This window comes from Chaetomium strumarium, assembly GCF_033439665.1.
Source record: "Chaetomium strumarium strain CBS 333.67 chromosome Unknown B0T15scaffold_6, whole genome shotgun sequence".
Lineage (NCBI taxonomy): Eukaryota > Fungi > Ascomycota > Sordariomycetes > Sordariales > Chaetomiaceae > Chaetomium > Chaetomium strumarium.
The window spans coordinates 720,197-742,941 of record NW_026944434.1 but is presented as its reverse complement, the minus strand read 5'-3'; the positions used below and the strand labels follow the sequence as shown (position 1 = coordinate 742,941).

Below are 22,745 nucleotides of genomic sequence, written 5' to 3'. Positions count from 1 at the left end.
TGTCATCAGCGGGAGGGCGACATTGTGGTTCGAACTCGACAACCCAGGCCTAGAGTTGGGGGTGAATCTCACTTACTTAGCAGGCTAGGTGCCTACTATGTAGGTACTCTCGGTAGATCTCGAATCGCGCATGTCCATCTCCCGAGACTTGCCTTGAGTATGACCGATAATGAATTATGAACCTTGCCCTCTATTGAATTCAGATTGCCGGCCCTACCTTCTATCCTGAACACCCTCAACTGCATTACCGTACATAAGATGCCCCGTTTCACATCCAGACCGAAAAGAAAGACAAGAAGACCTCGATCTGTCCCAAATATGGGCGGTTCATATGCTCACAGAAAGTCCCTGGTGGGCTTGAAACCCTCCTCGCAACGCCGGCAACCATTGTGACGGTCGTGGCCTTCGTGTTCGACGACTGTCTCCCAGCGCTCCGTTGTCGTCTTGCGCCAGACCCTGGGCCCGTCATGGCCAAGACCAAGCTCACGGTCCCAATGGTCAAACCCGTTGAAGTGGTTTTCGAGGCGGTTATCGTGCCGAGGAGCAGGTGCCGGCCGTGGCGTGTGATCATACCAAGTCGGCTCCTCGCGCAGGGGATTCAGCAGGCCCATATTATCTCCACCGTAAGTGGTACCGGTGTACGGCCCGCTGGTCGGATGGTATGCCGCAGGCTTGGCCCCATCGCCGTGAGTAGCGAACGCCCGAACCTCGCCCACCCTCGCTCCACCAAGAGGCGAGAACCCCAGGCCAAACGGTCCACCAGGCCCCTTCTTTGTAGCAGCACCCCCGACCCTCTTCCGCAGCCTCTCCTCAAGCTCCCTGGCCTCGGCCTCGCGCCGCGCCCTTTCCTTCACAGCCTCGACGGCTCGCCTCCTCTCTCCTTCTTCGTCCACCAACTTCCGCGTCGTCTCGGTGACGATCGAGTCCTCGATCGCCCTCGCGACCGCCGCTTCCTCCAGCAGCTGCTGCGTCTGCTTCAGTTCTTCCGCCATCATCTCCTTTCGCATCTCCTCCTGCCATCTATGCTCCCGCTTCACCTTCAGCTTCAGCGCCGCAGCAGCAGCAGCAGCGGCCTCCTCCCGAGCAAGAAGCCTCTCCTTCTCCTCCGCCCTAACCCGCATCCTCTCCATCTCCGCCTGGAGCTTCAACTCCCGCTCCCGCGCGAGCTGCTCGCGGACGACGCGCTCATGCTCCCTTTTCCGCTCTTCTTGTTCTTCTTCCTTTTCTTGCTCCTCCTGCCTCTTCTGCACCCGGTATGCGGCGGCGGCAGCACGGATTGCTTCTTCCTCCAACCGCCGCTCCTTTCCAGTTTCCTTCCCGCGCCTCTCTGCCTCTTTACTCCGCTCCCGATGCTGCTGCTGCTGCGCGCGATACGCAGCCTCGAGCCGCGTCTGCTCGAGCAGTGCCCGCCGCTCCGTCTCTTCCTGCCTCTGCTGCTGCTGTTTGCGGGAGAGGTCGAGCGCGAGACGCAGCGCGGCTTGTTCTTGCTCGAGGGCTTCTGAGAGCTCCTTCTTGTCGTCGTCCAGGAGGGGGCTGCTGCTGGTGTTCCTCTTCCCCGTCGTGGTGGTGGTGGTGGTCGTGGTAGTGGTGAGGCCGGGGTTCATCATCATGTTGTTGTCGGCGCGGCTGACGATCTTGCGGCGGAGTTGGATGTCTTCGAGCACGCAGGTGTTAACTCCGTCCGGGAGAGCGTGGGTGTAGTAGTCCGGCATTGGCATTTTGTGGTTGATTCTTAAGAGCTGGGGTCAGTTGGGAGTAGGGCGGTGATAGGGTAGTAACGATGGAAAGGGACGTGGAATTTGGGAAGGGGTTGGCTGTCCGCGGTTGATCAGGTCGAACGAACTCACTCTGATGGATGATAAGCCTCTTCCTGCGTCGCGTAGGCGGAAATCAGGCAAGGGTCCTGCAACATGCAGGGATGGGAATAGCAGGTGGTTGTGTGGTTGGGCGTTGCGGAATAAGACCGGAGGCTTGCTCGTCTGTGGCGCTGGCGACGTCGGCGGCGAGCTTCAACGCTAGGCGGCACGAGCCAGAACAGATCGCGGTTACCTGGCGGTCGGGAGAAGATTTGTCCCATCTGTGAGTTGGCAGAGACTTGTTGAGTTGGCTGACGAGGGGAAATGGAGGGTTGAGTCCAGATTGAAATAGCCCGATGGCTTGCGCTCCATCATTTCTCTCTCTCTTTCTCAACGGCCTTCCAGTTGAGAGTGAGACCCGGACGGTCCCGGTTTCTAGCCCATTGTTGTCAGAGGTAATGACACTTGTTTCAACTCTGACTCTCTGAGCCTGGTTACAAAGCTGTGTCTCAGGTATGTACATACATGCAGCTGCCGGACACGACAGCCTTAGGAACGTCTCACATCTCACCACAGAGGCCCCATCCGAGGCGTGTCAGTTCTAACCCATATTCATTCGAGAATCTTTATCTGCGTTTCAAGCACTGCCATCTCACCATGATTTGCCTGCACTGGTCTAGTTTCAGGGGACAGAAGGGATGGCTTGGCGGAGTATGGCCTGGCGGAGTCGTTCGTTGGGTTTCCGTCAGACACGCATGTCTGAGAGTTGCGGGACCACAAAGTGCAGCTAGAATTTTGCGGAAGTGGTGTATGTACATGTTGGTGGATGAGTGATCTTTGTTGCCGACGAGCTGGCCCTTGTGGGAATCATGGCAGCTGAAGAAATCAGCGAGCCAATTCATCGTTGAGCGGTGTTGGAAGGTGCAAACGACAAGGGGAGCAGAATAAACTCTCTGGTGTTGAACCTGATACGTTCACCATCGAGTCGGCTTAGTGCTGTGACTCCTGTCCAACCAGACTCACATACACATCGCAGCTCATCTCTTCTCAGCAGAAACCGGGAAAATTCATACCAGGTGAATTCCTTACATACGTGGCTGAAGCTACAAACAGAATGGCAAGCTCCCGTTGGTTGGGTGCGGTTGAAACAAACACGCGGCTGGGCAGTGACGTCACCGGGGACACTCGAAGCAGGAACAACAACTAGCATAGCATTGGACTTGGCTTGCATCACTTGGGCACGAGCACGAACTAGACTACATCGAGATCGTATGAAGGATTTACTTAAAGATGAGGATTGTGCAAGACTCTATTCAAATATGCCGTGGTGCTGCCGCACTCCGGGTCATGACCTTTCCATCGTTTCTCTTACTACCTAAACCGAGTCAGGAGCAGACACAAGGACTTTTCCCAACTGTGAATAGGCACGCACCTTCTGAGCCCAGGCCTTCCTCCCTTATCGACACAAGCATCAACAGTTGATGCATGGTAGTCGGCAAGCGACAGCTACCTCGTCACCACACCACCGAGATGCTCCCCTCCCACCGACGCGACCTTAGTCGCAACCGGGCGACACATGAAAAGCCCACTCACACCGAGGATTCCCTCTGGAAGCGGCTGTACTGGTTCGTGACCGACTGGCTCAGGATCTCATGGAGGGATCTCCTCACCATGGCCGTCCTGGGAGCTGCCGCCCTTGGCGTAAGTCGAGTTCCAACTTCCAACACCCTGCCACCGTCCACGTCCCAATTCCACGCCACGGCTGCTAACACACCCCAGATCTACCAAGCCCCGTACGCCGGCACGCGCAACTTCCCCATCACCTTCACCGAGTCCGGCGACATCGTCTACCCGGAGTTTGCCTACCCTAACCGGGGCTGGATCATCTCGCCGCAGCTGTCGGGCGTCATCTCGGCCGTGATCCCCATCGCGGTGATCCTGCTCGCCCAGCTGCGCATCCGCTCCTTCTGGGACTGCAACAACGCCATCCTGGGCCTGCTCTACTCGCTGATCATGGGCGCGCTGTTCCAGGCGATCCTCAAGACGCTGATCGGTGGCTTCCGGCCCATCTTCCTCGACGTGTGCCAGCCCGACATCTCGCTGGCGCGCACGCACAACGCCACGGGCCTCAACGGCGTCGGCTTCCGCCAGATCATGTACACCACTGAGGTGTGCACCAACCCGGACAAGCAGGCCATTAAGACGGCCATGACCAGCTTCCCCTCGGGCCACACGACGACGGCGTTTGCCGGCTACGTGTTCCTCTTCCTGTGGATGAACGCCAAGCTCAAGGTGTGGGCGAACTTCCGCGCGAGCTTCTACTGGCTCGCCCTGCTGCTGGCGCCGCTGCTGGGCGCCACGCTGATGGCCGCCTGTCTGACGGTCGACCAGGCGCACAACTGGTACGACATCGTCGCGGGCGCTGTCATCGGCACCGTCACCTCGTTCATGGCCTACCGCGTCTGCTACGCGGCCGTGTGGGATTGGCGGTATAACCACATCCCGCTCAGGAGGGACCGCGCCTTTGACTATGTGGCAGCCGCGGCGCTGACACCCGAGGTGATGGAACGCGCGTTGTGGGTGAGGAAGTTGGGCTGGGGCAGGAAGAGGCGGGTTGGTAGGCGGGCGGGTGTTGTGAGGGGCAAGGAGAGGGTCGGAAGCAATGCGAGCACTGCGAGGGATGTGAGGACCAGTGGGAGTACGGGTATGGAGGTGCCGCAAGCTGCGGCAAGGTATCAAGAGCCGAGACATCCCGACTACGCTCATCACTACGATGGACGGGGTGGATATATGGTTTGATGGACGATAGACTTATGCGACGATACCCTCTGCAACTTTCCTTCTGCTGTTTCGATCCCTTCCCTGCATATTTTACTACCCATCCTCGTACTGAGCCTTAATAAGGCTTAATAGAAGGAGATAGACCAGGTTACAGGTATTTCGTAATGCTACTTGTTGAATGTCTCATGAAACCAGGACCATACAGGATGATTGCCGATCTAGAGAAGCAGAGTGCATGCATAGCTGCACTTCCATAGTCCATTTTTCGGCAGGAATCCCAGATATCCTGTTCTCATCTTCTCGCATATGGTCCATACTAGTAATCCGTACTTCCATGCTGGTTAGGTCTCTCTGCGGTCAGAATCATCCAGTCTCCAGCGGTTATCCTAAAGCTTGTCGCTCACACCAAGCCATGTGGGAGCCCGGTCTCGGTTTAACAACACGAACCTGGACTGCCGGAAAGAGAAGGCAGCAACCTGCCTAATCGGTGCTCTACATCCTAGATTACTTTGCTGCCAGTGGCCTCCATATCTCTTGGATTCCTGCTCCTTTTTGCGATGGGTAACGGACAATACCACCCATTCTCAGGCCCAGCTCGGCGGTCTAAGCCGGCGCCCGGGTTGTGCCTGTCTGGAGAAGACCTCCCACCATGCTCGGCACTGCTCTGCCTGATTCTTCCCGTTGACCATAGAGCGAGTTCAAGTTCAACCGTACTACATGCAGGATACCATGTGTGTGACCGGCCCCCTAACAACTTCCATGCCGGTTAAACACACAACAAGGACACATGCTCCGTCAATCTCGGCAGATGCGTCGCACCGGCAAATGTCTGATGCCAAGACAAGCTTTAACAATACCAGGCCAACATAGGGACCTGGCCTGTGGTTGTATGGCGGTTGTATGGCGATCCGCCCACCAGTCGATCACCTGGCTCTCTATTGCCCTGATAATACGACGAGCTGCTAAGGGATGAACCATTGGGCAGCGTGGGTCTGTCTTTGGCTCGTAGAGATTCCGGCTTCCGGTCTGCGGCGAGGAGAATAAATTGGGCACTCATCTTCTGACCAATGCCCTCCTTCGAGCAACTGGGTGAAGAGTTACTGTGAATAGACAGGTATACAGGGGGCCACAGCTCCCAATCAGTCACACCCGGCCCCGCATCTAAATAAACGAATAGATGACTATGTATCTTGGGTGGTCGAGGAACGGCAAGTGGCGAAGGGCGGGCTGGCGAACGGGGATGCTTGAGAAGGAATAGGTATATATCCACGGAGGACGACTCACCTCATAGCCCTTGATGCTCTCCCCTTAAAATTGCTGAACCTGCTCGCAGATACAGTTGCCGCCAAATTGGTTCAGAACCTCCACGATGAAGTGGCTTTCACTCGCTCTCGCGCTCGCCGGGCCGTCGCAGGCCGCGCTGCGCTTCGGCTGCTCGACGGTGAGCATCCAGCGGCTCGACCCGCTCGTCGAGCCGGGCAAGATCCCGTCGTCGCACGTGCACCAGATCGTGGGCGGCAACGGCTTCAACGCGACGATGGAGGGCGACATCTCGCAGAAGGCGACGTGCACGACGTGCACCTTCTCCGAGAACTTCTCCAACTACTGGACCGCCGTCATGTTCTTCAAGCACCCCAACGGCACCTACAAGCGCGTGCCCATCATGCAGAACACGGCGCTGCCCAACGGCATCAACGGCGGCATGACCATCTACTACACCCAGCAGGACTTCAACTCGAACGGCAACCAGAAGATCACCGCCTTCAAGCCAGGGTACCTTGATAAACTGCCACCGACGCGAGCTGTAAGAAGAGAGACACTTACACGGAGATCCTCAGGTTCCGAATGACAGTCGGGTCCCCGACGTACAGCGCCGCGCCCGGGTCCAGCGGCAATCCGGGCCTGCGGTTCGTGTGCCTCCAGAACAAGGGCACGCGCTTCCCCGAGCTGCCCAACTTCCCTACCAAGCCCTGTCCCGGCGGCATCATGACCGTCCACCACTTCCCATCGTGAGTACACTCTCACCCCTTTCCCCGTTCGCTCCTACAGCTTTGCCCTTATTTCCCCCGCCCCTTTCTCTTCTCCGCCTTTCCCAACACAACCCCCCCACACTAACCTCTCCCACCATCCGTCACCACACACAGCTGTTGGGACGGCAAGAACCTCGACTCGCCGGACCATCAATCCCACATGTACAACACGGTCCGCGAAGCCTTCACGCCCGCGGGCCCTTGCCCGGCGTCGCACCCGGTGCGGATGCCACAGCTGGCGTTCGAGACGCTGTGGGACACGACCCAGTTCAACAACATGTGGCCGACGACCGACGGGAGCAGCCAGCCGTTCGTGCTGAGCTTCGGCGACAAGGTCGGCTACGGCACGCACGCCGACTACGTGTTCGGCTGGAAGGGCGACGCGCTGCAGCGGGCCATGGACTCGAGCTGCATGTTCAACGCGTGCGAGAACGGCCGGCCGCTCAAGAGCCAGTCTGTCGCGGACATGAATCGCTGCGCGGTCAAGAGCCAGGTGAAGGAGGATCTGGATGGCTGTGAGTTTCTCCACTCTTCTTTTGTGGTTGTGGTTTTGAGACGAGGATGCGATGTGGTGCTGACACTGTAGCAGGGCTGAAGGAACTCCCTGGTCAGGGATCCATGCCGATGTAAAGACGGAGCGAGCGGCGCGTGTGACCTTTGGTCGACGCGACGGATTGGGATTGAGAGAGATGAGCTTCTGTTGTGGAGAGTGTTGGACATTTGTGTGTCTTGCTCTTATACTGTGTGCCCTATTCTCCCTGCGTCAGCCACCTGCGTATGCTTCACTCGTTCGATACCAAACTGTCGATAAGTAACGGCCCATGTCACCCTGATGAGTAAATGTCTTTTTGCCGAACCCGTTGTTGAATGAAAGGTCTAAGGGGTCGGGGGAGCAATTGGCGAAGCGGATATGGCTGATCGTGAAATGCATCTCGCTGCGAGGCACTCCCGTCACTTGCAGGCCAATTCCAGAAACAACAAGCTTGAGGGACATTCATGCGGGCACCAGGGAAATAAGACGGTGAATGGGATCGGACAGTCGTCATTGATCAATATGTACACACGAGACGCGCCCGCGAGGGCCGGCGTTGGCGGCTGCCCGCTCCCCGGCCGAGCCAGGAACGGGTGCCTCCGCAACATTTACAACAGCCAGACCCCCCCATGCGGCGGAATGGCATAGTCCCCCATCCCACCCAATATTAACCCTAGTCCCCGGGGTAACCCTATCTCGTCATCATGGCATACCGCGGTACCATGGCCGAAAGGTCCGCAATTAAGCGTAAAAGAGAATGGTAACCAAAATGTTGCGCAGTCGTAATGGGACCGTATCGTAAATGCTCCGTTTAGATTGCCCGAGCCCAGCCGAAGAGCAGCAGAACTTTTTTGGTTCGTCGTGAGAAAGAAATCGTAAAGACGCGGGAAGAGCGAGAGGCTGGCACCGCAATGGCGGCCGAGGACGACCCAGACGCTGAAACGTCGGTATGAGTCCGAGCATCAGGGTATCAATGGTCGCAACCAGGCGATGTGGTGTCACGTAACCGTGACACCACTCGTTGGGAGTAGTTACCCGAAGGGCTGTCACGCGTTCCACGGATCAACCGCGCTCCATGAAAAAGGCGCGGGAAGAATCCCGTCTCCCCACGACTGTTAATCCAAAACACCAAGCCTCATAACCCTCAAACCCTCTACACTCCTTCAATACCCCCTCTCGTCGTGGAAGCTAACCCTCTTCCTCCGGTCCTCGTGTTCCCTCACGGACGGCAACCCACCCATGACCTCGGGCTTCGCGCTCGACCCGAACCCGGGCATTGACGACCACCTGTTAAGCTTCTTCTGCTGCTTGCTGGTTGGCTCCTCCACGCTGTGGACCGGCGTCGTCGTGTATTGTGTGCTGGCCGACTTGCTGGTGCTGGTCGATGACCCGGTCGTGTTGGGCGACTGGTAGATGTACTCGCCGTCGACGTAGATGGCGTTGGAGACGAAGGTCGAGCGGCGATGGCGCCGGCGGGTGTAGCGCTGCTCGAGGCGGAAGAGCTCGATCTTGGCCTGGATGCGGTCGAAGAGGTTCATACCCATGTTGGGCAACGGGTTTGGTTGTTCTCGGGGGGTAGGGAGCTTGGCGTTTGGGTGCTTGAAACGACGAGCTGCCGCTTGGATTCGGGCTCGTTGACGGTTGAGGAGGTGCTTGCTTAAGGGGCTGTCCGGACGACCAACGGTTAAGCTAGCCGGTGGCAGGGTGGGAACGTGGCTGATTCTTCAATATAGCGGTCTCGGCGATCGTGTCTCAGTAGACTGTCCGTTGTTGCGCGGGATGCTGAAGAAATCGAGGTCCGGCGCAGTGGGAAATAAGCTCAGCTTGAGACGAGTGCGCGGAAGCTGGCGTTGGAGTCGAAAAGGTGGCGATTGCACAAGGATTGGACGAAGATAAGAGCAAGGAGTGACGAATGGACTGATTCCGGTCCAATTATGTTATCGAGAGAGAGATCGTGGGGTGACCCGAGAGGTTGGGAGAGGGAAGAGCGAGAGCTTGGGAACGAAATGGGAGGCAATGCCACTTGAAGCAAGGTGCGGAGCGTGGACACAGGGGCCAGGTCCCGCTTGGGTGAAGTCAGTGGAGTCGACGTCCGAAGCTGGGATCCCGGTTGGCTGTGATGTTCGAGCCGTCCCCACCTCAATTATCCGTCTTCCAGGCCATTGTAACCGGCCCTGGATTCGGTGCATTTTGGCTTGCTCATACAAGCGTGCGGGCCAGGCTCGTTTTGACCTCGTCTCTCCGTCCCCTGGCGATCACCGATAAGAGTGAACAAAGCTGCAGGTGCATTGACCAGTCATTGCGCGCGGGCCTCGTGGAAAATGGGGCGACGGCAGGGTTCTGTCACGAGGCCAAGCCGCTAGCTTCCACCGGGGGCAGCAAACCATGCAGCCACTATCGCCAGAACTGGGCAAGTCTCAGCCGTCCGGTGAAGCTAGCGATCCAGGAGAAAAATCGCGAAATCCGTGCGCAGCATGGTGGGGGATGAAGGTTGCATTTGTACACTTCCGGGACCGTTTGCCACGAAGGGATTTGAAGGAATGAGGGGTCGGGCAGCGTCCAACCGCGGCCGAGGTTCTGCTCTTCAACTGCTCGCTTCTTCTGATGAATTTGCCAGAAGCAGACGAGTCAACGGGGGGTTCGGCTCCTCCACACGTGAAACGACCAGACATTCAGTTTCCTATATGTAAATGCCGCCGCTTGATCTTGCTCTTTATGCGTGTCTGATCGTGTTTCCTCAGTGCTTCCTTCATGTGGCAAAGCCGAGCGGGACGATCCGTCGTTCCCGTTCGTTGGCTGCGGCGCACATCACCGGGCCACGTTCCGTGTTCCCAATGACTAGAACTTGGGCAGTCGAACCCAAATTTTACAAATAAGGTATGAGCTGTGCCGTAGGCTTGTGGTAACAAGATGAAATGAGTCTCGGCGATAGAGAACCCGCGTGGCCTGCGCAGCATGGCCCTCCAACGCAACGCAACGCAACCGAACCTGGATCCGCACGTCCCCATTCAAACGACCAGCGTCTTCTCGAAAACGCGCAGCTCCCCCTCGGTGACCAAATGGCCCGCAAGATGGGGGTGCTCGGCCGCGAAGTCGAGCCGGCCGACGACGCGGTAGCCCATGCGCTCGTACCAGGCCTGGTTGCGCGCCTTGAACGGGTGGTCGAAGGCGCGCGACACCAGCAGCTCGCACTGCATGGCCGTCTTGCCGAGCGCGACGCGGCAGTGCTCCTCGGCGAATTCAACGAGCGCGCGGCCCGCGCCGCGGCCCCGGTAGGCGGCGTCGCACGCCAACATGCCGAAGTCGCCGTGGGTGGGCGACAGGGAGACGATGCGGATGCAGCCGATGACGGTCTCTGCGTCCGACACGGGGGCTTCTGCTTCTGGTGGATCGCAGCGACAGGGTGAGGCCAGGGAGACCGGGAGAAGAAAGGCGAGGGCGAGCTCTCGCCGCTTCAAGAGCTGCCGGACCTCGTCGCGGCTGGTCCGCCGGTAGCTAGGGGCGAACAGGCCCTCCTCTGTTTCTGTGTACACTGCGTTGATGAGGTCGGTGAGCCGGGCGACTAGTGGAGCGTTGTCGGCCACGGAGGCTTGGGGGATGCTGATTTGTACCCGCTGTGATCCAGCCTTGGCCGTCGGTGCAGGGGCTTCGTGGGCTATCATTGTGCCGCAGTTGCTTTCTGTTAGGACTTGGAGGACGTACTCGCCGCAGAAGGACCGCGTTTGTGTTAATATGGTGATACAAGGCGCCGGGTGCTGTGCTAGTTAGTTCGTCTCTGTCATATCAAGGGCGCAATATCTGACAGCACGAGGTACAACTGGCCAGGTGGGAACAGGTGGCACCCGAAACATCCGCTATATACTTCCCAACTACCCGATCGTATGGAAGTTCCCACATACCCTACCTACTGGTCGACAAGAAGATATAAAACAGTCTACGTAGTCGCACTACCTTAGTTAGCCGGAACCTACCACAAACACGAAAGACAACGGCACCTCAAAGGCAACAATCCCCTCCAAAGGGCCGAAAAGCTTTATCAAACCCGACATAACCGTCCATCCTGCGTCTGCACCCCCCTTTCCCCATCCCTGACCTCCCATGCCTCACTCCCGACCGCCGTCGTGGCATAGAACACCCCTCTGGGATCCCACAGCCTCTTAATCCGCAACAACCTGCCATAATTCGCACCATAAAACGCAGCCTGCCACTCCGGCTCATCCACATTCGCCTCATTGAGATACGCCCCTCCGCCGCCCTCCACCCCGTCCGGCGCAATCTCCTTAAACCGCGGAATCACCACCTCCCTCAAGTCCCTCGACGCCGCAGCGACCTCCTCCGCCGTCGGGTTGGCGGTGTCAGCACGATTACTACTACTATTATTACCACTACTAGCAGTCGTCCCCGCGGGAAAGCGCCCGGACAGAATCAGGAAGCAAATCACCTCCCGGAAGGCGGGGTGCACGGCGTTGTCGGCTCCGGAGCGGTTGCGCGGCGCTTGGTGGTAGCCGTATAGCAGCCGGCCGGACTCGCTGTGCGCGCGGATGGTGGCGAAGGTGGCGGCGAATCGGGAGGCCGACTCCCAGTTGCGTCGCGGCAGCAGGCGGTTGCCGGGCACCGAGATCCGGCCGACGCTGTTGAGGAAAGGGTCGCGGCCCCAGGTGGCGTTGTAGGCCGAGTAGAAGTCTGGGTGGAAGGTTGTGTTGACTGGCTGGGAGGGGGCGATGCCCAGGGAGGTGAGGGTGTTAAAGAAGGGGGCCGTGAGGGTGTGGAAGGAGGCGATGGTGTGGTTGGGCGCGAAGAAGGGGCTCATGCTGAAGGTGAAGGAGCCGTTGCCGGAGCTGGTCAGCGTCCACCACGAGTAGGTCCCCGCGTCGGTGAAGGGGATGAAGAAGGAGAAGTAGGCGTGCATGCCGCGCCAGAAGGTGTCGGCGCTGACCGTGGCCGAGGTGCCGAAGCTGAAGGTGGATGTGGTGACGGGCACTTTGGGGTGTACGCGGATGATCAGCGACGTGACCACCCCGAAGGTGCTGCCTCCGCCGCCGCGCAGAGCCCAGTACAGATCGGTGTTCTCCGCGGGGGAGGCGGTGATGAAGCGTCCGTCCGCGGTGACCACCTCGAGAGCCATGACGTGGTCGGCGGCCATGCCGTGCAGTCCCGAGAGCGGCGTGTGGCCCCCGCCGGCGATGTATCCTCCAGCATATCCCACGCTCTAGGGGATGGTTATTCGTTGAAACGCATGGGACAAACAGAAGCATCAAACTGGCTTACCTCGCAAATCCCTCCTAGCGCACTAACACCGTTCTTATGCGCCTCTGCATACACCTCTCGCACCGTCACCCCGGCGCCCACTTTCATGGCCGGCCCTGCGTACCCCGGTATCTCGAGATGCGCATAGTACCGAAGGTCCTTCAACCGGTGCGTCCAGATGCTCAGCGCACCGGCGCCGCTGCTCTTGCCCAAGTAGCAATGGCCCGTATTCTTGATTACCAGGCGCAGGTTCTCGTTGCGGGCAAGGTTGACAGCCAGTTGGATATGGCCCACATTGCTGACGTTCACCGCGTAGAGGGGGTACCCTCCGTGCGTGCAGTTGCCGCTGTCCGGGTTGGCAGTCGGCATGCAGGTTCTGCCTTGGAATAGCGGCCAGAAGATGGATGTCGGGTCGTTCTCGCTGCACTCCGTTAGTGAGGGTTCAGCTGGTAGTCACATCACATGAATGTCGAGATGTCATACTGAAAATATGGGTTGGTGAAGGAGCTTTGCACCGCCGCGCACTTCTCGGCATCGTACACACCGAGGTTCCGATAGCACGGCGCTGCAACAGGCAGCGTCTCGATGAGTGCTCCGTCCAGGAGCTTGTCGAATGTCCTCCATGTGGCGGGAGATGGCCATTCCGCGTCCCCGGGGAATGTCTTGCATGAGCCGCTCCTTAGGTGGTCAGGGTTCCCATCCGTTCCGTCGTCGAAGGCGAAGAGATGCGCATTGTCCACGACACCGGCCTTGTCAATGAGCCGCTGGAGCCCGTCCTCGGTCAAGGATCTCGCCTCGTAGTCAAACAACGGGTAGGCTCGCGCTGGCTTGTCTCCAGCTATAGCAAGCGGGAGAACAAAAGCGATGGACAGACACACCAAGTGCATTGTCCAAGTCTTAGCTGCCATGCTGGTCCGGTGCCTCTAATGGGTTATAGTGGGTGAGTGCTCGAGAAACACCTGCATCGCGTCCCCGAATTGTTTCTCATTGTTATATGGAATGGTCTACCTGCTGACTGCCCCTCACAAGCGGGATAGGATACACCCCAGGCCTTCACCATCTGCGCGGTTCTGCATGATCACGAGAACTGGGGAGATCATTACTGGATGATGATGGGCTTGAAAGTGGGTAATAAACCCAGCGTCGCAAGGCAGCTCTGGGCAACCACTATAAGGTCTACGATTCCCATTGGCCTTTGGTCTTCGACCTGTGCGATGGTGGTATTTTTGTACGTCTCATTGCCGGAACGCACCTCCTGATCAGATTTGGGTTGCTCATACTGTTTAACCCCCTCTCCTCCCAAATTTTCAAACTCGCATCCGGACTTGTGAGTAATGAGCCAGAGCCAGCTGTGCAATGCAGTAGTCCGAGCAGAAAGGCGAATAGGCAGGCGTGCCTGGATAATAGAATCTGGTAGGCAGGCTTTCCTTCAACTTGCCATGTCTAGGTCAGCTCCAGCAACGCTGAAATCCTCGTGGTATTTTCATTGAGTAAGATGAAGTGGTTGTAGTGACTCTTCGTAGTAAACAAGTCGGAGAATCAGGGTTGCTTGCCGAATCTGTCGAGGAAGAAGTCACGGCATTCAGTGTCTGAATCTAGAATCCGAATAGGTACCTGGTCCTGTATCTCAGTTTACTTGATTGAGCCTGTAGATGTAGATAGCCATCTGTACCAATGAAGCTTCCAACAGGCCGAATGATCAAGATTTCAAGGATTGTCGCGATCGGTCCGGAACACTCGGGCCCGGCAAACCGGTCAACCCGTTGATGTGATGTGGAATGTGGGGCCGCTGTCCAACGGTTCGGCCACACTACGTCATCGATGAGTAGCTCTCTTTTGGATATCAGAAAGATGCCCTCAACCACAACTCATCAACGACGGACTGAACTTAAGACCCTAGATCGTATTCCTAACGCTCGGGCTTACCGGTTCTTTTGTGTCTGTGTCTCTGCAAGGGTCCATCAATCGCTTCCACTATTCTACGTTGACCGATCACCGACCACCACTTTAACCGACCTTATCTCTCTGAGTTAACATCTGTAATTACTTCTTCCGAGAACATCTCATTGTACAACTTCGACCATGCCTAACGGAGAGATCCCCATCTCGAACCCGCCGCCCCTCCCGTCACACCTCCCGGACAGTGTGCTAGAACTAGCCGTGCGGCCTCAGCAGAAACGGCTCCCCGACAATGTCCGGCAGTCCCTCCGCGGATTCCAGCGCGCCGCCGAGTACATTGCTGCGGGTAAGTCGTGGCTGCGTGCATAAAACTGATCCGTACAGTGGCTAATTGGTTTTGCCAGCAATGATATTCCTCTGCGACAATGTCCTGCTAGAGTCCGAACTGAAGCTGGACCATGTTAAGCCACGGCTACTGGGTATGTTTGTGATCCGCTTTTTGTATGGATAGTAGGGCGAGGTGCTAACTGCGGTATGAATAGGCCACTGGGGTACTTGTCCCGGTCTGATCTTGGTCTGGTCGCACCTCAACCTGCTGATCCGCAATCACGATCTCGATATGATCTATGTCATTGGCCCGGGTCATGGCGCGCCGGCGGCTCTGGCTTCGCTTTGGTTGGAGGGCTCACTGGAGAGGTTCTACCCCGGAGAGTATGCCCGGACTTCGGAAGGGCTGAGGAACCTCATCACGAGATTCTCGGTACCAGGAGGCTTTCCTAGGTCAGTTTTGACTCATTGCTGAGAAGATCGGGCCGGGGATTTCAGTTGATGCTAATGCGTGGCAGCCACATCAACGCCGAGACTCCCGGCTCAATCCACGAAGGCGGAGAACTGGGGTACGCGCTGGCCGTGTCATTTGGTGCTGTGATGGACAACCCGGATCTTATCGTGACTTGCATCGTGGGCGACGGTGAGGCTGAGACTGGTCCGACCGCGACGTGAGTTCACAGTCCTTCCTGCCAACAACACTTCATCAGTTATCTCACACCTGTCAGGGCCTGGCATGCCATCAAGTACCTCGATCCGCGTGAATCGGGCGCGGTGATTCCCATCTTGCACGCCAACGGATTCAAGATCAGCGAGCGAACCATCTTCGGCTGCATGGACGACAAGGAGATTGTCTCGCTGTTTAGCGGCTATGGTTACCAAGTTTGCATTGTCGAGGACCTGGACAACATCGACGACCAGTTGCAGAGTGCTCTTGAGTGGGCAGTGGCCGAGATCAAGAAGATCCAGCAGGCAGCGCGGTCGGGAAAGCCAATTGCCAAGCCGAGATGGCCGATGCTAGTGCTGCGGACGCCCAAGGTAAAACCATTTCCCCCATTTGTTGATGGCGGTGCGCGGTACTGACGGACCTAGGGATGGACGGGTCCCAAGGAAGTAGAGGGCAAGATCATCGAAGGGTCGTTCCACTCTCATCAAGTTCCCTTGCCCAAGGCCAACAGCGATGAAACGCAGCTTAATGCACTTAAAGACTGGCTTTCGAGCTACAGAATCAGTGAACTAATCAAAGACGGAAAGCCCGGCGAGACCATTCTCGACGTCATCCCGAGCAAGGATGAGAAGAAGCTCGGCCAGGTCAAGGCCACCTACGACCCGTACATTGGCCTAAAGGCGGTGGACTGGAGAGAATTCACAGTCGAGAAGGGGACCCAGCAGAGCTGCATGCAGGTGACGGGCACATTCCTCGACAAGGTGTTCCAGGAGAACCCCAAGACCATCCGGCTCTTCTCGCCGGACGAGCTGGAGAGCAACAAGCTGAACGCCGTGCTCGACCACACGCAGCGCAACTTCCAGTGGGACAAGTACTCCCGCGCCAACGGCGGGCGGGTGATCGAGGTGCTCTCCGAGCACAACTGCCAGGGCTTCCTGCAGGGCTACACCCTGACCGGCCGCACCGCGCTCTTCCCCAGCTACGAGTCGTTCCTGGGCATCGTGCACACCATGATGGTGCAGTACTCCAAGTTCGTCAAGATCGCCCGCCAGGTCAAGTGGCGCGGCGACCTGCCGTCCATCAACTACATCGAGACGAGCACCTGGGCGAGACAGGAGCACAACGGCTTCTCGCACCAGAACCCGTCATTTATCGGCGCAGTGTTAAACATCAAGCCCGAAGCCGCCAGGGTGAGTATTTTTGACACGCTTTCTTTTCCTCCCCCCACCTCAGTAGTACCCAGTCCCCTAACCCAAACACACTACTCATTTAGGTCTACCTCCCACCCGATGCGAACTGCTTCCTCTCGACGATGCACCACTGCCTGCAGTCGCGCAATAAGACCAACCTGGTCATTGGCTCCAAGCAGCCGACCGCCGTGTACCTCTCGGCCGAGGAAGCAGCCGAGCACTGCCGCCTGGGCGCCTCGATCTGGCACTTCGCCTCCTCCTCGTCGACCAAGGACGCCGAATCCACCAACCCGGACGTGGTCCTCACGGGGATCGGCGTCGAGGTCACCTTCGAGGTCGTCAAGGCCGCCGAGCTGCTGCGCGCCGTCTGCTCGGCCCTGCGCGTGCGCGTCGTCAATGTCACGGACCTGATGATCCTCGCGCCGGAGTCGAAGCACCCGCACGCGCTGAGCCGAGAGAAGTTTGTCGAGATGTTTACGGCTGACAGGCCCGTCTTGTTCAACTACCATGGCTATCCGACCGAGCTGCAGGGGCTGCTGTTTGGCCGGCCCGGGTTGGAGCGCATGCGTGTGGGCGGGTATATCGAGGAAGGGAGCACCACGACGCCGTTTGACATGATGTTGGTCAATAAGGTCAGCCGGTTTGATTTGGCGGACAAGGCTTTGAGAGAGGGCGCGGGAAGGAATGAGGAGGTAAAGAAAGGACTGGAAGGGTTGCTGAGGGAGGTGGAGAGGCGGAAGCAGGAGGTTAGGACGTTCATTACCCAGCATGGCAAGGGTGAGTTTCCTTTTTTTTTTCTTTCTTTTTTCCTTCCTTTTTTCTTATGAATGCGGAGTACGGCATTGGGCTAACTGATGAAACAGATCCTGATGACCTTTACGAGTTGCCCAAGTTTGACTAAGGGGGATGCTGCTTAGCAGGTGCGGTAGAAAAGCGAGTTATTTACATGAGTTAGGTAAGAGGTTTCAACAGGTCTTGGATCTGTAAGATTTCCCCGGGGATGAAGATCCCTCCGGACACCACGGTGACGGCCCTCGCGGCCTTGCTGTGGCTGAGACGATCGACGTTGCGTTGCATACATCCTGGCTTCCACATTCGGCTGCTTGCTTCGTGCCATATGCGGCCCCATCAGCCAAGACATGCAGTTGCTCCCCGGAATCAGTCTGCAGACCCGCGTGCCGCTCTTGGTTTCACTCAGCATGAGGGCGTTTTTGAGGTGCGTCTCGTGTCTCCCATCTTTGCCTGTTCGGATGGTTCAGAAAGCATCACCTAGCGCTGTTCATTGCTTACAGAATCTCATCAATCAACTTCGCACATACCTACCGTAGAGTGATAGTATGGACATACAGCATGTACAGTTGGGTACTTGGTGCATTTTACCAGTTGCATAGGCTGGCACTAGTAACCTTGCCGTTGCAGCGTCGCCAACGCCTCGGAGCAACTGCCGTCACCGCCCTTTTCCCTGCCGCGGGCCCGCCCCGCAAAGCTGGTCATGGAAAACGCATGCTTCCAGGTTGCTTGATTGGCGCAGCATCAAATTCACGAATGCTGCATGCCTCACTGCTCCGGCCCTGTCGGATGGTTAGCTGCCCCTTGCCATCGGGTTCGCCCGCACATCACGTACTACCTAGCAGGTCCCAGCATGGAACATGGGTTAGCATGAACTTAAATCCTCTTCCTTTTCTCCACGCCTGGTTCTGTTTGTTTGTCTTCAATCTTGATGCCTAGCAGCATGGAATGTGCGCAGCTATTTCCAATGTCGGCTGCAAGACCCAACCCAGTGCGACCTATATGGTTAGGGAAGCGAACATTCCAGTAACAGTTCGCCGTCCACCGAGACTCAAAGAAGGAAACGAGTTGCCAGAGTGTGTCACCAACGCTCGGACTGAAACCTGGAGACGGCCCGGCCTACAGAGGAAGACAGAAGAACCCAGCCTCCTTCAACAGCCCCTCTATGACATTGTCTTCGCACACCAGCGTTGAACTGTCCCCTCGTAAGAGGCAGTTCCTTTCGGAAGCGACTCGAGGCTTCCTTCACTCACTCGGAGTTGTTTCCGCTGCCAAGAAACAGCCGCTTTCCGTTTGGCACGCGAGATTTAACAGACAAATCTAGGCGTACACAGGCCTCAGAAAAAAGCAAGTGAAGGCGTCAGAAAGTAGAAGCCATTGAGAGCTTGAGCTCGGTAAAGCGCATGAAGGAAGAAATAGCGAGCCCAACAGGGCAGCAGGTCACGCAGTTCGAATTGGGTAACCCTCGCCGCAAGGGTCTGGGCTAGCTTTTGCCGGGTCGTTGGACACTGGCCAATCTGCGCTGCTGCCGGTCCGACACCCCCCCAGCAAGCAGACGCTCGCGGAGGCAGCCGCGGCGGCCCCGGAATGGGCGGATCGCTCGGTCCGGTGGAGCATCTCTGCCCCTGGCATCCCTGGTCCTGCTGACGAGCATTGGGTCACCCCGCGGAATCACGCTCATCAATGCACACCCCTCTCAACAAGAGGCGAAGCCGCGAAACACCACCATTCTTGCGTGCGATGGGTCCAATAGAGGCGTGAATGTCTTATACTAGTGTAGGTAGTCCCGGAGAACAGGTTCTTACCTACACTAATTGATATACCCAAAGTGCTGCACAAGATGACCCCACTGAACAGCAGTGAAATCAATCTGGCAGTGCACTAGATCCGGTGCCCGCTCGGACCTCGGATTGATGACAAAACATGTGGCTTTGGATACAAAATCCGCCAGTGACAAGTCTCAGATCATTGCGATCGCATCTCATATTTCCAATCCAGCCAAGCGAACGGGGACCGCCCGCCCAGCTGCCCACCATTGGGAGTTCGCTCTATGCAGGGCTCCCAACAGGGCAAATACGGGGGGTGAGCCCGGCCTGCAACACGCCCATCCCGGATACGGCGTAGCCTCGCTGGGGCTATCACACGCCGGCCCGAAATTCACCTGCAGACTCACGCTGGAGTCCACTCCGGGGCAAGCGTGAATGAACAGGGGGGGCGAATATCGCAGCCCCTATGTAGGTGTGCAGAGAATCTGCCCAGGAGGCCCAGTGAACTCTCGACACATGGAAATACAAGCGACGGCACCAGGGAGCGCATGCGTGTCATCGGCCACGGCTGCAAATTGGTTGACTGCTAATAAGGGAGCAGGGGATGGTCCGGTTTCCGCGGATGATTGACACAGCAGACGCGGGGGTTTGTCGAATTTGCTGATACCCTTTTCCCACCGGGGTTTAAAACCAGACCAAAGTCCAGCCCCGTCATCTCAAGGTCACCTTTTGTGTTCGCACCCACCTGACCCATCACTCAAAACGCAAGGCTTCCCGAGTCGACACGGAATCTCTACTATGAACTGTCTCCAATCGAGTACAACATCCATTGCGCGCTGGCATACCGCAGAACACGGCGAATCGGTTTCGAAGGTGCAACGCGAGATATCAGACTCTGGTCCGCCCTGAGAGTTGCTACCTTTGTCACTCCGCTTTGAACAGCTATCGGCTTTTAGGCGGAGGGGTGCCATCAGTCGAACTTCACCAGACGCGTGTTTGGCCCAAATCCATACCACGCGTGAGCTGCTGAGGAACCACTCAGGTGGTGGTACCGCCAGCGTACCATCCGGACTGCGCCAACTATTACCTGCCTGGGTATAAATACGTGTTGGGATCTCCGGGCTGGTACTAATAAGGCCTACTTACACACCACGCACTGGATTCCCGACCTGTGGCCTCAGCGCCTATTCAGACTTGAACGCCAAACAAAACATCTATTCCAGATTCCCAGTTGCCCCGTGGTCGGCCACTCATCTTACGCCATGAGCAGCCAATCCACTCTTGCAGGCACGCTGGAGGGGGCAGAGAAGACTCACCACCCGCAAGTTGTCTTCCCCGCCGGAAACCCGGACTTCCGGGCTGCGCGAAACCGGTGTGCTCGCGCATGCCGGGAATTTAATCAGACGCCCGACGATGCGGACCCGGAGGAGCGGGCCCAGAAGTGGCTCGAGTGAGTCGACGACCCCCTTTTGAGCCGGAACTGTACTTGCTGTGTACATAGCGGTGGACTAATTAATCTTCTGTGCCCCAGCATCGTGCGGCCTGACCGTGACCGCAGCGAGGACTGCCTGCTAGCGGTTACGCATGACCAGACCTTTACTAACCCGGCGCTGAAGGCCAAGACGCCGTTTGTCAAGCCGCCCGTGTACATCGACTACGGCATCCGGCTGCACGTGGGCGGTTCCACCTTCATCAACCGGAACTGCGTGATCATGGACACGCCCGTGGCCGACGTGGTGATCGGCGAGGGTTGCAATATTGGCACCAACTGTAGCATCGTCGGCGTTACTCGTAAGTGTCTTCTCCCTCCACCCACCCAACTGCAACTGCAAGGAATCGATGGACGGCTAAATATGGCAAAACCCAACCAAAGATCCCCTGCGGCTCGACGAGCGCCTCCAGAGGCACAGCATCGGCCAGCCAGTCACAATCGGCAACAACGTCTGGATCGGAGCCAACGTCACCATCTTGTAAGTCCCCGTTCTTTCCCGCGTACCACCCATGTGATGCTCTCCTTTCTGCAGCCCTCGTACCATATCTCACTTATCTTCTATGTCGATCCTATGTATTTGCCCCCCCCCCTCTACTATTCCTTACCACTAATCCCGTTTGAATATGTCGTTGGTCCATACCTACCCTACCAAGTGCAGTGTTACGCAGCACAGCAGCTAAGCACCACATACCGTGTCACACACCCCCACCTCCATTCCCTCACCCGTCCTTTTTTTCTCCCCGGCAACCCTCGCATAGTAGTAGTAACTAGGAGTATTAACGCATGATCCCCTTCCTCTCTCCCCTACAGCGGCGGCGTCACAATCGGCGACGGCGCCGTGATAGGCGCCTGCAGCCTGGTCAACCGCGACGTGCCGCCCATGAGCGTGGCGTTCGGATCGCCCGCCCGCGTGGTCAAGTACCTGCGCGACGTCAAGCCCACCACCGCCAGCACATCATGGTCGCCCGCGGCGGGGAGCATGGAGGAGGCGCTGGGGCTGCGGAATCGGTTGCCCATGCGGCGGCACGAGAGCCTTTTTGATGAGGATAATCAGAGTGAGGGTGGTGGTGGTGGTGGTGGTGATGGTGATGATGATCGAGATGGGTTAAGTGGAGAGGGAGGATCGAACGGGCATGGTGATGATGATGATGATGAGAATGAGGGGTTCGACGACATGCGTGGGGAGCAGCAGAGGCCGTCCGCGATGATGATGCTGATGAGGGCCAGGATGAGTACCGCGCCGCGGGAGAGGAGGCTGGCGGAGCGGTTGGAGCTGGGCCGTGAGGAGGAGTTGAGGGAATTATTGCTGCGGGAACGGAGGCAGAAGGAGAGGATGCGGCGGTTTGAGGTGGAGGCTATTGCTGTTGTGACGGTCGCTGTCACCTTGTTGATGGCCTTCTTCTTTACGGGGGTGTGGTTTGGTGCGAGCCGGGTTTCGCTTATGGGTGCTTAGTGGATTTGGGCGATCCTGGGCTGGGCTGGGCTTGGGGGGTAGGCGTTTCTGGTCTGTGTTATGGCTGGGGGACAGTTTCTGGGTTGAATTTCGCATTGGCTGGGGGGGTTGATGGGGAACGGAAAGGGGGAATAAGGGACATCAAAGACGCATTGCTTTCAGGACGGTGAGACTGGGTTTGGGTTCATGGGTGTCTTGCAACCACAGCTGGCTGTGGAAGGAAGGGGAAGAGGGCGGGACCGCTTACATAGATGGGATATATATCCTATCTTGCCTAATCACTATTATTTTTCCCCTATATTACTGTGCACTTATATTGAAGGAAGGTCTGCTCTCTATTTTCAATGGTAGATTTACTGCTAATCCTATAGTTCCCTAGTAGGAGAGGATTATTTTACCAATCCTGACAAAATCACATTCAGCCTGAACCAGACCGTATCTCGACTCTTGCTGAGTCGAAGCCTCATCTTCTCAAACGTAGCGTAAACAATATGCACTACTAAGCAGCCCGCCCCCAGATACTGTCTTTGCTACCCTCCAACTTCGTGTGGTACTAGTATCTCGGCACGTCGACATCTAGTACTTACTTAAGGTAGTTGTTAACCATATTGGATCACCCAGGTTTGTAGGACGATTTCGGTAAAGAGCAACCGGTCTGGTCAGGTTGAGTTGAGATGCCTAGTTCCACACTCAGCCACAACCGTGAGCATTCTGTCCCTCCAACGGTCGTGGCAGAGCGACGGAGACTCACAATAGAGCACATCTGACCCTTGCGG

The 22,745-nt window shown here is 57.3% G+C and overlaps 8 protein-coding genes across 8 annotated transcripts; 4 read left to right on the top strand and 4 right to left on the bottom strand.

Annotated features, from left to right (window-relative positions):
- Positions 1 to 335: 335 nt before the first annotated feature.
- On the bottom strand, positions 336 to 1,804 carry B0T15DRAFT_559716 (uncharacterized protein; the record flags this gene model as incomplete). The annotated part of the gene is made up of 1 exon (XM_062870515.1): positions 336 to 1,804. The coding sequence occupies exon 1, from the start codon at positions 1,716 to 1,718 to the stop codon at positions 336 to 338; it is 1,383 nt and encodes a 460-aa protein (XP_062718820.1). The 5' UTR covers positions 1,719 to 1,804.
- A 1,522-nt stretch (positions 1,805 to 3,326) lies between these two features.
- B0T15DRAFT_495608 (phosphatidic acid phosphatase type 2/haloperoxidase) lies at positions 3,327 to 4,595 on the top strand (the record flags this gene model as incomplete). The annotated part of the gene is made up of 2 exons (XM_062867115.1): positions 3,327 to 3,497; positions 3,576 to 4,595. The coding sequence occupies 2 exons, from the start codon at positions 3,327 to 3,329 to the stop codon at positions 4,593 to 4,595; spliced, it is 1,191 nt and encodes a 396-aa protein (XP_062718819.1).
- A 1,351-nt stretch (positions 4,596 to 5,946) lies between these two features.
- On the top strand, positions 5,947 to 7,437 carry B0T15DRAFT_419845 (uncharacterized protein; the record flags this gene model as incomplete). The annotated part of the gene is made up of 4 exons (XM_062865531.1): positions 5,947 to 6,350; positions 6,416 to 6,586; positions 6,722 to 7,122; positions 7,197 to 7,437. The coding sequence occupies 4 exons, from the start codon at positions 5,947 to 5,949 to the stop codon at positions 7,235 to 7,237; spliced, it is 1,017 nt and encodes a 338-aa protein (XP_062718818.1). The 3' UTR covers positions 7,238 to 7,437.
- A 765-nt stretch (positions 7,438 to 8,202) lies between these two features.
- On the bottom strand, positions 8,203 to 8,971 carry B0T15DRAFT_262033 (uncharacterized protein). The gene has a single exon (XM_062863349.1). It carries the CDS (start codon positions 8,681 to 8,683, stop codon positions 8,303 to 8,305), a length of 381 nt encoding a protein of 126 aa, XP_062718817.1. The 5' UTR covers positions 8,684 to 8,971; the 3' UTR covers positions 8,203 to 8,302.
- Positions 8,972 to 9,915: 944 nt separating this feature from the next.
- On the bottom strand, positions 9,916 to 10,988 carry B0T15DRAFT_262035 (uncharacterized protein). Its single transcript, XM_062863350.1, has one exon. It carries the CDS (start codon positions 10,799 to 10,801, stop codon positions 10,148 to 10,150), a length of 654 nt encoding a protein of 217 aa, XP_062718816.1. The 5' UTR covers positions 10,802 to 10,988; the 3' UTR covers positions 9,916 to 10,147.
- Positions 10,989 to 13,562, bottom strand: B0T15DRAFT_262003 (uncharacterized protein). Its single transcript, XM_062863348.1, has 3 exons — positions 12,870 to 13,562; positions 12,408 to 12,807; positions 10,989 to 12,348 (listed from the first exon to the last, which is right to left on the bottom strand). The coding sequence occupies exons 1-3, from the start codon at positions 13,292 to 13,294 to the stop codon at positions 11,176 to 11,178; spliced, it is 1,998 nt and encodes a 665-aa protein (XP_062718815.1). The 5' UTR covers positions 13,295 to 13,562; the 3' UTR covers positions 10,989 to 11,175.
- A 906-nt stretch (positions 13,563 to 14,468) lies between these two features.
- On the top strand, positions 14,469 to 17,370 carry B0T15DRAFT_495603 (XFP N-terminal domain-containing protein; the record flags this gene model as incomplete). The annotated part of the gene is made up of 8 exons (XM_062867114.1): positions 14,469 to 14,631; positions 14,690 to 14,764; positions 14,828 to 15,065; positions 15,131 to 15,283; positions 15,341 to 15,650; positions 15,705 to 16,469; positions 16,553 to 17,246; positions 17,333 to 17,370. 8 exons carry the CDS (start codon positions 14,469 to 14,471, stop codon positions 17,368 to 17,370), a joined length of 2,436 nt encoding a protein of 811 aa, XP_062718814.1.
- A 2,662-nt stretch (positions 17,371 to 20,032) lies between these two features.
- Positions 20,033 to 21,404, top strand: B0T15DRAFT_261895 (trimeric LpxA-like protein). The gene is made up of 4 exons (XM_062863346.1): positions 20,033 to 20,474; positions 20,556 to 20,815; positions 20,898 to 20,994; positions 21,133 to 21,404. The coding sequence occupies exons 1-4, from the start codon at positions 20,287 to 20,289 to the stop codon at positions 21,194 to 21,196; spliced, it is 609 nt and encodes a 202-aa protein (XP_062718813.1). The 5' UTR covers positions 20,033 to 20,286; the 3' UTR covers positions 21,197 to 21,404.
- Positions 21,405 to 22,745: the final 1,341 nt, after the last annotated feature.

Excerpts from the sequence above, each read along its gene's own strand:
- B0T15DRAFT_262033 (XM_062863349.1), bottom strand. The coding sequence starts at position 8,683 with ATGGGTATGAACCTCTTCGACCGCATCCAGGCCAAGATCGAGCTCTTC.
- B0T15DRAFT_262035 (XM_062863350.1), bottom strand. The coding sequence starts at position 10,801 with ATGATAGCCCACGAAGCCCCTGCACCGACGGCCAAGGCTGGATCACAG.
- B0T15DRAFT_262003 (XM_062863348.1), bottom strand. The coding sequence starts at position 13,294 with ATGGCAGCTAAGACTTGGACAATGCACTTGGTGTGTCTGTCCATCGCT. Across the intron at positions 12,808-12,869 it reads TTCACCAACCCATATTTTCA|CGAGAACGACCCGACATCCA; the intron begins GTATGACATCTC and ends AACGGAGTGCAG. Across the intron at positions 12,349-12,407 it reads CGCTAGGAGGGATTTGCGAG|AGCGTGGGATATGCTGGAGG; the intron begins GTAAGCCAGTTT and ends ACCATCCCCTAG.
- B0T15DRAFT_261895 (XM_062863346.1), top strand. The coding sequence starts at position 20,287 with ATGAGCAGCCAATCCACTCTTGCAGGCACGCTGGAGGGGGCAGAGAAG. Across the intron at positions 20,475-20,555 it reads CGGGCCCAGAAGTGGCTCGA|CATCGTGCGGCCTGACCGTG; the intron begins GTGAGTCGACGA and ends TCTGTGCCCCAG. Across the intron at positions 20,995-21,132 it reads GGAGCCAACGTCACCATCTT|TTTGAATATGTCGTTGGTCC; the intron begins GTAAGTCCCCGT and ends CCACTAATCCCG.